A 16,513-nucleotide genomic window follows, 5' to 3' on the forward strand; every position below is an offset into this window, starting at 1 on the left:
GGCCGGGGGCTTTCCCGGTAGGTAATTTAAATTGCATGTTAGTAGAGTACTTCTTCCTCTATACAAAGTTACTTCTCAACAAAGTCTCCATTGCATTTGCACCATCACTGAACACAACTCCTGACTCCTCTTTGAAACAATTCAAGTGTACACTGTTGTACCCACTTCTTCACAGCCTCTTTCACCTCATCTATGTCATCAACTAATTGTCCCTGAAGACTGTCCTTCATTGGACCAATAAGTTTGAAGTCAGAGAGTGTCAAATCTGAGCTGTACAGGGGATGAAGAAATGTTGACTGGCCCATTTGTTGTTTGATTTTTTTGTCAAAGATGTTTATGGTTTCATATTGCCATGGTGAATGTGAATCATTTTCAGGTTCTTGTTCAGTCTCATTCAGTGGTTTTGTCTAAGCTTTTTAGTGTCTCAATGTACTGTTCACTGTCCCCTATACTGTTCACTATATTATTCGCTGTTCACTATATTGTTCACTGTTCACTATATTGTTCACCGTGTTGTTCACTGTTCACAGTACTGCCATGTTCCAGAAAATAATGAGAATGATGTCCGTGACATTACATAAGAAAAACAGTCACTATGACTCTCTGTGCCAATCACTGACTTGGGTTTTGAAAAAGAAGTGACACCATTCTATGGACTGAACCTTTGATTCTGGGCCATAAAGATGCATCATCATTTGCTTCAAATGCTTCTAGCATATTAGTGCAGTCTCCTGACCCTCATCTTTAAATCAAGTGTCATCAGCTGAGGTACCCACTTTACGCATGCTTTCCCTTATCAAAAGTCTTCCATTATTACATTGAAACCACAGTTCAGTTGTGCAACAGGTTCATGGATTAAGATTTAGTTTGTCTATGAGAATCAATTCATCCACTCACTGGCGTTTCATGTCAGTGTTCACAATTGATGACCTCCAACCACATAATTTTGTCTCCAATGCTGGTTTCCTCTTCTTTAAACTTCATCCATTTGAACACATTGCTTTTATCAGTGGTGTCATTTCCACAAACAACCTTCATCATCATCATCATTTAATGTCTGTTGTTCATGCTGGTATGGGTTGAACAATTTGACCAAGGCTGGAAAGCTGAGGGGTTGCACCAGACTCCAGTCTGATTTGGCATGATTTCTACAGTTGGATGCCCTTCCTAATGCCACCCACTCCAAAAATGTAATGGGTGCTTTTACATACCACAAACATGGATGCTAGTTGTGTGACACCAGTATTTGCATGCCGAGGGTCTCAATCATTTGTCATTACCTCCGTGAGGCTCTATGCTCGAAGGGTGCTTTTTATGCGCCACTGGCACAGGTACCAGTTACGCGACACCAGCATTGGCTACATTGCCTCTGTTAGGCCTGATGCTCGAATGGTGCTCCCACAGAGGTGGAAAAAGTGGAGGGAGTAGAAAAAGAAACAAGAAAACAGAGTGTAGAAAGGAAGGAGAAGTGTGAAAAATAAATGAAGGCTAACAACAAAAGTGGGTGGGTGATTAAAGGTTAGCAGGGAAATGAATAGAAGAAGAGATAAAAGGTCAAAGCCACTAATATATTCACTGTAGCCATCAAAACCTGTACCCCTCTTTCATGAAGAATTCAAAGATGGTATGTTGCTTTTGTTAGGAATCAATTATTTGCCTGTAATAAAGAACAAGAAGAATTACCACAGAGAAAAAGTTACTCTACCAGCATGTGCAATTTGTATGACTTGAGTCAGTTAATAAAGAAGTTTATCAGGCTTTCAATGATGAATCTGCATTAAGTATGAGACACTGATTGCTATTTTACAAACAAATGAACAAATGACAGTATGACATTTAGTTCTGTAATCTACACTTCTTCTACATAATGTCCCCTGTTTATGATGATTAATTAAGCATTGGGTTATAATAAATGGGAAACAATTCATTCACTCACTGGCGATTCATGTCAGTGTTCATAGTTGATAGCCTCCAAATAGATAATTTGTCTTCAATGCTGGTTTCCTCATCTTTACGCTTTTTCATCCATTTGAACACATTGTTCTTAACAGTGGTGTCATTTCCATGAACAACCTGTAGCCATCACAACCTTACCCCTCTTTCATGAAGGATTCAAAGATGGTATGTCACTTTTGCTTGGAATCAATTATTTGCTGTAATAAAGAACAAGAAGAATTACCATAGAGAAAAAGTTATTCTACCAGTAGGTGAAATTTGTATAACCTGTGTCAGTTAATAAAGAATTTATGCCACTTTTGCATTACTTCTGATATAATCTTCAAATTATATCTGTTGTACATTGGGTTGTAATGAACTGAACATGGTCAAATCAAATCAGTTTGCATGGGAATGTGGTTAAGTAAAAGAGAAAACTGATGCTTGAATATTTACAAAACAAATTTTTCAGATGTAGTTAAAATTACATAAGTAAATATCCAGACCACACACATACAGATACAGATAAGTACGGATAAGTACACACACACACACACACACACACACACACACTCTCTCTCTCTCACACACATTCCCCTACACAGATGCACACTCACCCGAATACATACACTCATAAACAGGTACATATCTAGATTAACTAGTCACATATACCGGCATACATATATTTCAGGGTTATATATGTGCAAACAAATGAACGCACTCACTCACACACACACATACACACACACACATACATACACTCATAAACAAGTGCATATCTATATTAAATATTCACACATAAACACACACATACATATGTCTAAAGTACATATGTGTACGCAACACCCACCCACCCATACACACACACACACACACACACACAGTTGCATATACACAATATTGTTTTCTACTTTTTGACTTACAGATGCTGGTCAATAGACACTGGTCGCTGTCAGAAGATATACCGTGGTCATCGAAGCACAGTTTTGTGTGTTCGTCTTTTCAAAGATGCTGTAGTATCTGGGTCAAAAGATGCCTCCTGTAGATGTGAGTTACCATCTTCAATTCACTCTAAAACTTATCTCTCTATGTTTAACTCATTGTTCTCCAGCACTGGTGTCATTCTCTACAGCTTCATGAAACCTGGTAAATCAATAACAGTGGTTGTATATATCAACCAATCGGATGAAATGATGAGTGAACTTGCAATTAAACAACCGAGATTGGTCAATAGAGACAGGCCAATTTTCTTGCAAGACAATGCTTGACCACATGTTACACAAAGAATGCTACTCAAGTTACAAGAAGTGAACTTGGAAGTACTGTCATCCACCATATTCACCAGACCTTGCACCAACTAACTATCACATTTTCCAGGCATTGGGAGAACTTTTTGCATGGAAAAAACTTCAAATCTTAAGAAAATGACAAAACAGCCTTTCATGATTTCATCACCACTTGCTCTCCAGAATTCTTTGCTGCCAGTATAAATAAGCTGCTGATAAAATGGCAAAATCGCGTTGATATTTTAAGTGCATACTTTGATTAACTGCATTGCTTTTTGTTGAGATAAAGTAAAATAAACTTACAGTTTAAAATTGAACATTTCATTCTTAATGACCTGATATATATACGACAGGCTTCTTTCAGTTTCCATCTACCAAATTCATTTACAAGGCTTTGGTTGGCTTGAGGCAATAGTAGAAGACACTCCATAAAATGTGGATTCTTATATGCCCTGTGTGTACAACTGTGGTGATTAATTGAACCATTTAATTTAAATATAACCTCATCATTCCAAACAATCTTTGTGGAAAGTGTGCATCTTCTAAATATCCTACCAATACCAATCACTAAGCCCACTCTTTGGCTTATCTTCATGGAGAGCATGGACTATTCTAGGAAAGTAACTTTTCTAATGACAGTGCCCCAAAATGTGATTTGACACTTGATTTTCAAATTCTCTGTTTCATACATTGCACCTTACATAACAAGGAGTTCATTAAAAAATGAAACATGTACTTATATAAGGAAAAGTGTACAGTGACTGGTCCCAAAAGTTGATGGAATATGGTTTGGACAGAACTTTTTAACTACATACTGATCTCAGAGAGGGGAACCAAGTAACCAGTTCCATTTTAGAAGTCAAAACAAAAACTGAAATCATTATTTATTTTGTAGACTTGGAATATCTGTTACAGCAGCCTTCAATATTTTTCGGTACAACCATGTAGATAGGGAAAGGTAAGATATCAAACAACTAGCGAGAGGAATTTGCAGTCAGTATCCTACCACTCAGCACTTCTTTGTTTACTTAAAACACTTATTCTACTAAAACTCATGTGGCAAGTGTCTAGTTATAGACTGGTAACATATCCAGAAAGAGGTTATTTTTTCTTATTCACTTAATACATTGTTTTTCTCTGGGATGCCAATTCCTGATGAAGTTATAAGGCAAGGCTGGATTAAGACCCATAAAGCCCTAAGCACTTAAAAGATTTTGGTGCCCCCATAAAAGATTATGTAATTCAAAATATAAATAATAAAATCCATAAAATAAATTATTTTTTAAAATGAAACAAAACAAAGATTAAGATGGAAAATAATACTTATTTCTGTACACTTCCACTTTATTTATATTTGAAAAATTTTCTCCGACTTTTTTTAAAATTGTGAAGTCTTTGATCAGATCATCACTATGACATCATGAACACTTTGAAATTATATTTCCAATCATATACACTACTCTGAGTATTATTTTTGCAAGTTTAAAGTAATTTTTTTTTTTTGTGCTGTAAATCATTTATCAGTTACCATTTCTGTGGTTCCCCCTTCACTTGATGCCCTAAGCATGTGTTTATTTTGCTTAATGATAAATCCAGCACTGTTGTAGGGTCACTATTGTGACAAACATGTCTTGAGCATTTACACCTGGTGGAGTTCATCTCTCTTCAAGTTTGGGGATAGTCCACCCCTCTTCAAGTTTGGGAATAGATTCTATTAAATTTTGAAAATGAAATGTATTTTTTATAAACACTGATTTTATAATCAATCAATTTATATATACAGTCATTTCTCTAAGAAAAGGTAAAAAATGACAGGAAAAAGATGTAAAAATCAATAGATTTCAATACTAGACATGTACTTTAGTTAGCAGCCCTGAAAAGATGAATAGTAAAGTTGACCTTGGTGGTATCTGAACTCAAAGTGCCAAGCTGGATCAAATACCACAAAGCCTTTCATCCAATGCGTTAATAATTCTACTAATTTGTTGCCTCAGCACAACAGGAACTGGAGATAAACAACAATCCTATGCACTGAGGAAGTCTGTGAAAGTAAATCTGTACAATTTTTATGAGCCTCTAAACTTTGTAGACTTTCCCTAGGACATTATGTTTCAACAATGCATCAAATCTCAAATCTTTCAATCTTCTTGTCATTAAGTGTGGGACCTGAACACTGGTAAATGTCTGAAGGTTATGCATCATTTGAAAGCAGTGAGGTCAGTGGCAATATCTGGAGAACTCGTTATCAGTGGATGTGATGAGGGTGAAGTGAAGGTTTGGCACCGTGGCACAGGAAAAATGGTTAAGGTAACAGCTAACTTAGCTTATTTCATTCTTTTTTTTCCCCCTCCAAATGTTGCCCCATGATTGATTAGTTTTATTGCTTCTCGATTGATTTATTATATCCCCCACCACTTGTGCTGTTCCTCCACTTCCTCTTACATTCACATTCTTTCCATATTTTTAACTTACTTCTTTCGTATTTTTTATCTCCCTTTTTCCTTATTCCCACTCTCTCTCTCTCTCTGCCCCTCTCCCTCCCTCTCTCTCACCCTCCTCTCTCTCTTCATGTGTCAATAAATGCATTGAACACCAGGTGATGTAATTTAAATCTTCTGCTGCTGCTGTGATATGTGTTTTAGTATGATGTTTAAATCTACCCTCATCACATTCCCAACTAATTTTAACATTGAGTTCACACAAACCTCAGACTTAGTTTCTCAGGCATTCGTGTGACAGCAAAAAGCCTTCTTTTCATGATTTATTTTTTTAGTGACCAAAAGAGCAAATGACAGAGTTTTTATGCAATGTTTTTGACCTGTAGCTGCAAATGTTTCCCCTATAAATTTCTGCTTATTTATAAAGTAAGAAACATATAAGCTTGCTGTGGATGGGAGATTCTGTCTAGTTCTTTGATGTGCTAGTTGGGGATGTTCCAAGATGATGGAGAGTAAAAAGGGACTGGACCAGGTTTTCAAATATCTATTTTTGTGAGAAACAAGCATTAACTGTACTACAGATAGCAACCATATGCAAGTATGATTTATATCAAAATACATTTTTAATTACTTTATGTCTGTTTTCCTAGAATAACATTGTATGGGTTGGATTTTGTATATCATTGAAGCCATTCTTCTCATAGCTCTGTGGCAGGGACGTGCTGCCTGGGTAGGCAAGGTAGGTAGTGCCTACCCTGAATAAAATAGATCGATAGTAGCATTTTCCTTTTATAGCAAAATATGCACCTAATTCAATAAAATTACGAAGGTTACTTTGACTACTATGCATAAAATGCAAAATATCTTATTTTTTTGTAGATTAGGTAGGCATAATTCACTCCTGCCTTTTAATTTCAGTATTAAAACTACGCATAGTACTGCTGTAGTACACGTGCTGTGTACATTCCTACAACATCTTCTTTATGTGCTATAAAGGCAGAAGTAATTTTGCCTCCAACTCTGTTGCACGCCTGTGTTTTGCTTATTTTTTGTGTGTTTTACTACATAAACATCACCAACTGCCTACCCTGAGTAATTACTGACAGCACATGCTTGGCCTTTGGTCTTTCTACCACTAACCATGTTTTTTTCATGTTCTCTTTAAACTTGTTTTTTTACCACAGAAATTAAAGGGTCACTCAAGTTCAATAATGTGTCTTAAATTTGACCGCTGGCATATTGTAAGTGGTGATAAAGATGGTTATGCCATGGCCTGGAGTTCCCAAGGTGATCATAGCCGCTGTCTGAATGTTTTCAAACATCCAAAGTAAGATGCAATTTCATTGGTAAATTTCATTTGTGGCTGAGGTATTGTAAAAGAAAGAAAAATTATACATACATATATACATGCAAAAATTCACATACATACCCTGTTGTTGAAGCTGAAATTCCAATGGAGGAGCCTTGGATCTAGGTTAGAAAGAGGTTCTTTCTCTATTGGCAAGAAATCTTGAAATAAACTGAATAATGACATACATACATACATACATACATACATACATACATACATACAAACATACATACATACATACACATACATACATACATACATACATACATACATACATACATACATACATACATACATATGCAAGGATTTTCTGAAGTTCCAATTGTGAATTTGTCTGTGTTAACAACATCCCAAAGATGGAGCCTTGTATCTTTGTTGGAAACCAGCTTCCTCCTCAGTGGAAGATTTATGATGATTAAAAAACAGAAGAGACATACATACATATATACATACAAACATATGTATGTACAGACATACATATTGGCACGCTGTTGGTTATGATGGAAGGGTTCCAGTTGATCCAATCAACAGAACAGCCTCCTCATGAAATTAATGTGCAAGTGGTTGAGCACTCCATGGACACGTGTACCTTTAACATTAGTTCGCAGGGAGATTCAGTGTGACACAGAATGTGACAAAGTTGGCCCTTAGAAATGTTGATAGAACTTATATTTGACAATTGAGTTGATTGGAGCAACATGAAATAAAGTGTCAATGTACCTCTCAGAATTGAACTCAAAAACTTATGATCATGAGCTGAATGCCCTAAACACTAAGCCATGCACCTTCACATACATACATACACACATGAATGCATACATACATACATACATACCTGTATGCATATATACATACACATATACAAACATACATACATACAAATATACATGGAAATGTGCTGTGCGTGAGAAGACCCGGCAAGCCAAGTGAGATCGTTGCTAGGGCCCCTGGACTGGCTCTTGTGCGGGTGGCACATAAGATGTACCATCTTGAGCGTGACCGTTGCCAGTACCGCCTGACTGGCCTTGTAGGGTTTTCGAGCGAGATCGTTGCCAGTGCCCCTGGACTGGCTCTTGTGCGGGTGGCACATAAAAGACACCATTTCGAGCGTGGCCGTTTTCGTGCGGGTGACACGTAAAAGCACCCACTACACTCTCTGAGTGGTTGGCGTTAGGAAGGGCATCCAGCTGTAGAAACTCTGCCAAATTAGATTGGAGCCTGGTGTTGCCATCCGGTTTCACCAGTCCTCAGTCAAATCATCCAACCCATGCTAGCATGGAAAGCGGACGTTAAACGATGATGATGATGATGATGATGATACATACATATATACAATATACATACATGCATACACACATACAACATACATACATACATACATACACACATACAATATACATACAATATACATACCTGCATGCATTCATACATTCATACCTGCATGCATACATACAATATACATACATACATACATACATACATACATACATACATACATACATACATACATACATGCATACATACATACATGCATACATATATACATACATGCATACATACATACCTGCATGCATACATACATACATGCATACATACATACATACATACATACATACATACATGCATACGTACATACATACATACATGCATACGTACATACATACATACATATGTACATACAGCATGGCTGTGTGGTTAAGAAGTTTACTTTGTTGCCCTTGTTGCTTTGGCTTCAATTCCACAGTAAAATTTGATAAACAAAAACTGTACAGAAGCATATCATCATCATCATCATCATCATCATCGTTTAACGTCCGCTTTCCATGCTAGCATGGGTTGGACGATTTGACTGAGGACTGGTGAAACCGGATGGCAACACCAGGCTCCAGTCTGATTTGGCAGAGTTTCTACAGCTGGATGCCCTTCCTAACGCCAACCACTCAGAGAGTGTAGTGGGTGCTTTTACGTGTCACCCGCACGAAAACGGCCACGCTCGAAATGTATATATGTGTGTCTATGTAGGTATATATGTATGTCTGTGTGCATGTGTGTATATGAATGTGTTTACATTTCTTTGAGTGAGTGTGTGCACATGTAGGTGTGTGTGTTGATGTGTTTTTTGTAATGATAAATAATTATTTATTGTAAGAAAATGTCATTTACTGAACTCAATTTTCTAAAATCTAATAATCATTGCTTTATATTTATTTTAGGGAAGTGTGGTGTATTGAACTTGCATTTCTGAGAGTTGTTACTGGATCTGATGATGGTAGGATCCGAATATGGAATTTGATAACTGGCCAATGTTGCCGAATTATGAGAGGTAACAGCCAGAGTGATCCAATCTTGCATCTACTCCCTGTTGTAAATAGGTGAGAAGATTAATGCCAGTTTTCTATAAATTGTTCAAACTTATTGAAAGTGAAAGAATTTCCATACAGTTGTGTAACCTGGTCATTATCATCACTATTATTATTATCATTATTATTATTATCATTATTATTATTATTATTATTATTTTTATTATTATTATTATATCTATCATCCTCACCACCACCTTGTTTCTTTAAACCTTTGTATTTTATGTATATGTCCCTTCTTTTGGAGTGTTTTCCATGTATACTCTTTTTTACTCTTACTTATTTCAGTCATTTTGACTTTGGCCATGCTGGAGCACCGCTTTTAGTCGAGCAAATCGACCCCAGGACTTATTCTTTGGAAGCCTAGTACTCATTCTATCGGTCTCTTTGGCTGAACCGCTAAGTTACGGGGACGTAAACACACCAGCATCAGTTGTCAAGCGATGTTGGGGGTACAAACATACACACACACACATACACACACACACACGTATATATATATATATATATATATATATATATATATATATGTATATACATATATACGAAGGGCTTCTTTCAGTTTCCGTCTACCAAATTCACTTACAAGGCTTTGGTTGGCCCGAGGCTATACTAGAAGACATTTGCCCAAGGTGCCATGCAGTGGGAATGAACCCGAAACCATGTGGTTGGTAAGCAAGCTACTTACCACTCCTGGCACTGCAGCATCGATTATCAGGCACTCTTGTTTGTCCTTTTTTTTATCATTTCATTATATGTAAACCCCAACACTTTGTGTCTGTCTTTTTATTGTCCTTCTCATCCTTCACCTTTGTGGTAAATATATGAAATCATCATCATTATTATTATTATAGACATCACACAGTATACAATATTGTGAGGTTGTTGATGGAAGATATTGTGTCTACTGGAGGTTTGTACTGTTTGTCAAGTCCAAACAAGGACCTCAGACAGACAGTAATTTATGCAATATGCATGCAGTTCCAAGTAATGCTGACTTTTGCAATACTCCTAGATTGTAGTGTATTTCTAAAGTTTTCAGCTGTTTTTTTCAGATTGCATGGTATTGAACTCAATACTCCGATGACAATAGGTATAACCATTATGTTTGACTCTAGTACCTGCCACATCTTAGCGATCTCAGTTCTCAGGTCTCCATATTTATCAACTTTTTCTCTTTCTTTCATGGTGATATGTTGAACTCCTGGCACTGCAACATCGTTTATCAGGCACTCTTGTTTGTCCTACCTAAAGGTTACTATATCCAGCTTTTGGTGCGCTAATACCTAGTCTGTCTGGAAGTCAAAGTCCCAGGGGATTCTTGCCTTTCCCTTTTTGTCCATTACCTTTTCCAGTGTATGTTGGTACCAAGTACCCATAACATTATATCCATACTTATGGCATAGTAGCCAGTGGAGGTTTTGGGCTACCTTGTCACGTCTATGCTTGTACTCTTTCTGCTCAAGACTTTCACAAGCACTAACAAGGTGAGTCATGCTTTTGACCCTCTTCCCACACATTCTGCAAAGGTCCGTTGCACTTGTGTAGTATATATTCTTTTTCACTGAGTTGGTATTCAGTGGTCCTGGGCAGCGATGATTAGGCTTTCAGTATTCTTTTTTAGGTCACCCTTGTTAAGCCACCTCCATGATGCTTCTTGGTCTTTTAATTTGTTGGTTTCATGGTGGAACTGACCATATAATTCCATGCAGAGTAAGGTTTCTTCTCTCTTGTTTGGTGTCCTTGATCGGAATTCACGAGCACTCTCAAGTCATTTTTTGTTAAATCCTTCTGCATTAGCAGCATACTGTAGCTGGTCTTCTTTGCTGTTTACCAAATATTCTGTCATGTTTCTTCTTTCACTGTTGATGCACTCTTGTACACTAATCAGCCCATGTCTATCTTTACCCCTCTTCATGTAGAGCCTGTGTACATTCACCTCAGGGTGGAGGGCACCATACATTGTCAATGTCTTTCGGGTAGTGCGATTGAGCTGATTAATCTCCGCTTGTGTCCATTTCAGGATGGGTGCACTATAGTGGACTACAGCAACCACTCATATGTTGATGGCATTCACAAAGTTCTTTTAGTTGAGTTTTGATTTCAAGAGAAGTTTAAGGTGCTTGAAACATGCAGTGATGAACTTGTCTTTCATTTCTTTATGCAAGATATTGTCCAGCTCCAGGATCCCAAGGTACTTGTACCCATCATCATCCAGGTCTTTCATTCTCTCTTCAATTGGCAATTCTATGCCCCTACAATTTACTCTTTTTCCCAGTTCAGAGTAAGCACCGCACACTTTGAGATACCAAATTCCATCCCTATATCCTTGCTGCACATTTGCACAGTCTCAATTAGCCTCTCCATTCCATTATTATTATTATTATTATTATTATTATTATTATTATCATTATTATTATTATTATTAAAGTAGCAGGCTGGCAGAATTGTTAGCACACCAGACAAAATGCTTAGCAGCCATTTCATTGGTTTTTATATTCCATGTTCAAATTCTGCTGAGGTCGACTTTGCCTTTCATTCTTTTGAGTTTGATAAAATGAGTACCAGCCAAGCACTGGGCTTGATGTAATCAACTTACCTGCACCTCCAAAACTGCTGGCCTTGTACCAAAATTTGAAATCATTATTATTGTTATTATAACTAAAGCAATGAGCTGGTAGAATTGTTAGCATGCTGGGCAATATTTCGTCTGTTGCTACATTGTGAGTTCAAATTTTGCCAAGGTTGACTTTGCCTTTCATCCTTTCGGTGGTGGGGGCATGAAATAAGTATGCACTGGGGTCGATGTAATCGACTAGCCCCCTTCCCCCAAAATTTTCAAGGCCTTGTGCCTAGAGTAGAAATAATTCTGAGTTCAAATTCCATTGAGGTCGACTTTGCCTTTCATTCTTTCAGGGTTGATAAATTAAGTACCTGGGGTTGATGTAATTGACCAGTCACCTCCCCCAAAATTTCAGGTCTAGTGGCTATAGTAGAAAGGATTATTGTTATTATAACTATTATGTATATGCTATGTCAGTAAGCAAGGATGTTTTTTTGAGGTTTGGTGGCAACAAATCTCCTCAAATCTCAAGACTCTTTCTTATGATGCCTTCAGAATACAGAATTACACTTTTCTGCATGTTTGACATGTATTTCTCAGTTCCAATATCTTTCAGCCTTTTAAATAGCAGTTTGAGTGTTGTGTCAAGTGTACCAATTACCATATGAATAATTGTCATCTTAGCCTTCCATAATTTCTTCAACTCTCTGGCTTGGTCCTGATATTGCTCAATTTTTTTTTTATATCCATTCCATTATCATATGGTATTGCAAATATATGACCTTACACTGTTTGTTTCTTTCGTCCTCTATAATCATATCGGGTCTTCTTGCTTCAATATGGTCAATCTTTATAGGGAAATCATATATAGTCTTGTAACTTTTATTCACAACCTCTGCTTCTTGTTCATACCACTTTTCTGTTACTCTGAATCTACACATTTGACTAACATCCTAATGCACTTTTCACTTATACAGTCATGCCTGCACTTACATTTTTTCCGTGCTAGCTTACTAAATTCAATCAAGGTATGGTTAATACGTTCATCTCCTCACCCACAGATTCTGCTTTTGCTCAACTGAATTTTATCAAACCTTGCCTTTATTAAATTCATTCTGATGGCTTGTTCCTGAGTGGCTATAATAAGTGCTTCAGTTTCTTATTTCAGGTTTCTACTCATCAGCCACAACCAGCGTTCTTTACTTACAACATTGTTGGCTTGTTGCATGAATTGGTCACATAATTTGCTTCTTGTGGAAGGTATGTATGCATTCCACTGGTGAGGTGGTCTGCTGCGAGCACTCCCTGTATAGAAGGCTGTGCTGAGATTGCACCATCTACAGAGATTCCAGGATAGTGAGCAGGTGTAGTCACCATTTATCAAGCATATTTTCTCCACAGTTCATCTCTTTCGTGGAGATCCAGTACTAAGTCAAGTAAAAACCAAGACTAGATGGTTTTTGTCATGACTGGAATTTTGTCAGTTGCTCACAACCCCTGACTAATTAGGTAATGCTATATTAGCATTCTATGGAGAGCTATTTATGGGAAAGAGTGAAGACATTCTTGGTGAATCAGCTGGCTGGTCTGTTCTGGGTGACTTTCAGGTTGGGTACTATGAGGTACAATGGGTAACTTCCAAAAATCCTCTTAAGAAATATTGAATAGACACTGTCATATATTGCTTTGATTTTTCTTTATTATTTTCAGACTTACAGTAAATACCCACACTAAAATATTGACATTGATATTTGAAGAAATAGAATGGAACTATGACCTAGAGAATGACAGTTTACCCCCACTGGCTAAGTACACTGGCTCAAGTCACCACTCTAGAAATGAGAAGTGGCAATATTTAAATTGGTCAGAGAACAGAACAGGCAGAGATAGCATTTCAAATAGTGATCGTTCAAAATCCTTCTCTTTGTTTGGACAAAGAGGCAACTCTCAAATACAAAGAATGAGCATATCAGAAGGTAGTAAGAGTTTTCAACTCAACCATAAAGTTAAAAGTTTCAGAACAAACCATTTGACAATATCTAAATACAATTTGAAGAATCGACTGAGCCACTCAGCTCAAAGTGGTTATAGATCAAAAGACAAACTGACTCACTCTTCGCAAAACAGTCAAAGGACTTCAAGCAAGTGGAAGAAGAAAGATGCCACCTGGCAACAGAAATCTAAAAGTGAGAATGAGATGAAAATAAATTTTGTCAAAAAGTCTACAGTAATTTCAAATAATGTTTCCCAAATTGCTCAAAATGGTGAAAATCTAAAATCTGATGAAGAAACTGATCAGGAGTTAACTCTGGTGCGTAGACTATCATGGTCTTTTGATCCCCCTAAGGTTGTTGAGTCCAAAGAAGTTAGTTTGCTTGAAACTAAAAGCTTGCTGAGGTCCCAAATTCGTACTAAAACTAAAGTGAAAATTCCAGAGTTTATCCATTTAACAAGACAAGCTTACCAACAACATCAGCAGCAGAGTAAACTTACAAATGTGACACCTTCAAAAACACACCGGTCTCTCTCTTCTCCAGGGAAAATTGACCCAAGGACAAGAATTTCTCTTAATCAAGTGTTCCTATCTCAATTGAAGGACTCTGGTTCTTCCAATGAAAATAAAGAAAACAATGATGATGATCCAAAAGGTAAGACAGAAGCTAGAATTATGACAAAGACAACAGTGCTGACCAAGTTTGTCACAAAATACACCAAAACCAAGGCAAAATTTGAAATGCAATCACCAAAAATAAAGTCTACCATTCCAAGAGGTTGGACCACAAGTCCTGCACCAACTTGGTTTCTACTGGAACAAGATTCAAAATCTTGTGTTATCAGACCAATTACAGCTTTTACTAAACATACCAAATCAGATTCAGATTTGGTTATAAAAAGAGGATTTTATTCTTCAGATTCTCTCATGCAGCCAGTTCAAAGATTAATTCCAACTAAACAACAGATGGATAAAATTGCTGAACTTCAGGCAAACTACCGTTTAAGGTGTGAAAGTCGACGGCAGGATAACATGATACAGGGCAGGGTGAGGTTGTGTGATGATCCACTTAGAGATTATGCTGAATTTCATCTGAAAACATATCAGGAAGAAAACCAAGAAATTGAAGAGATGGAGAGAATGAAAAAATGTCTTGAAATGGAACAAAAACAAAAGCAAGAGCAGAAGCAAATAGCACACTGGTTGGCATTTTCTAAGGGTTTACGTACATCAAGTTGATATCAAATCTGCAATAAGAATGTAACAGAGACAACCAAACTGTTCCAATCAAATTGTAAATAATTAATTTATTCCTTTAGACATAATTCTCCAATTTCTTTAGGGAAGTAGGGTGTATTTGACTGAACCCTAGTATATCACTGGTATTATTTTAAGCTCCTTAGAAAATTGAAAGACAAGGTGTTATTTGAACTTGTAATGTAGAGAGATGGAACTAAATGCTGTAATGAGTCTAGTCTGACAAACTACCATTTGAGCTGACAATATTCTCTAAATTGTTGAGAATGGCTACCAGACTAACTGAAAATTCTTTCACTGTTTTTGTACATATTGATTAAATTTAGAATAGAAGATTTATCCTTTTAACTACAGTGTCATTGATATTTTTTTAAAAATAGACCTCAGTGGCTCATTGAAGTGGGACTTAATGTTTATACCTGAAATCTCAATGTTCCTACTTCATGGCACACTAGAGATAATCCTTTCTCCTGTAGGCACAAGGCCTGAAATGTTTTTTTGGGGAGCTAGTAGATTACATTGACTTCAGTACTCAGTTGGTACTTTTTTCATTTCCCCTGAATGGGATGAAAGGCAAAAGTTGACTTTGGTGGAATTTGAACATAAAGCCAGAAGAAATGCCACTAAGAATTTTGTCTAGAATTTTCTTTTCATGACCTGACTTTTTTGTCTGATGTCACTTTGTCAAACATCACTTTGTCCATGTTTTTTGGTCAGATGTCTTTTTGTCCGATGATTTTTATGTCCAATTTTAAATAAACTGCTTAAAAAACAAGGTGAACATCAAAATCAAATAAACATTGGGAATTTTATTGATAAGATTTTGTCATTGGACAAAAAGACAGACCAAAAGACATGGTCGAAAAGACTTTTGATGAAGCGATGCTGCATGAAAAGACATAGCACCTTTTCTTTTATTCTTTTACTTCTTGCAGTCATTTGACTGTGGCCATGCTGGAGTACAGCCTTGAAGGTTTTTGTTTGTTTTTATTTGAACAAATTGACCCCAGGACTTATATCTTAAGCCTAGTACTTATTCTATTAGTCTCACAAAGACTCACATAGATATATACATATATATGACAGGCTTCTTTTAGTTTCCATCCACCAAATCCACTCACAAGGTTATAGTAGAAGACACTTACCCAAGGTTCCACACAGTGGGACTATCAATGGGACTACCAACTCACCAATTCTAGAGATTAAATTATAAACTACCGGTGGACTTCACATGGAAAGTTAAACAAAAACTGCCTTTTTAAGTTAAAAATCAGTAAAAAAAGAATATACAAAACTATTGGTTACCTCATTTTATTAATCACGTTTTCAT

The 16,513-nt window shown here is 36.8% G+C and overlaps 1 protein-coding gene across 1 annotated transcript in view; it reads left to right on the plus strand.

Moving 5' to 3' along the window:
- Positions 1-15,531, plus strand: part of LOC106878140 (uncharacterized) — a 40,385-nt gene extending 24,854 nt beyond the window's left edge. Inside the window, exons 6-10 of the mRNA XM_052969760.1 lie at positions 2,861-2,982; positions 5,380-5,528; positions 6,844-6,986; positions 9,224-9,382; positions 13,644-15,531. Coding sequence (XP_052825720.1) covers positions 2,861-2,982; positions 5,380-5,528; positions 6,844-6,986; positions 9,224-9,382; positions 13,644-15,165 — 2,095 coding nt within the window. The 3' untranslated portion in view covers positions 15,166-15,531. The remainder of the gene's footprint in view (positions 1-2,860; positions 2,983-5,379; positions 5,529-6,843; positions 6,987-9,223; positions 9,383-13,643) is intronic.
- The last annotated feature ends 982 nt before the right edge of the window (positions 15,532-16,513 follow it).

The sequence above is a fragment of the Octopus bimaculoides genome, chromosome 7 (assembly GCF_001194135.2).
Source record: "Octopus bimaculoides isolate UCB-OBI-ISO-001 chromosome 7, ASM119413v2, whole genome shotgun sequence".
In the NCBI taxonomy this organism is placed as follows: Eukaryota; Metazoa; Mollusca; class Cephalopoda; order Octopoda; family Octopodidae; genus Octopus; species Octopus bimaculoides.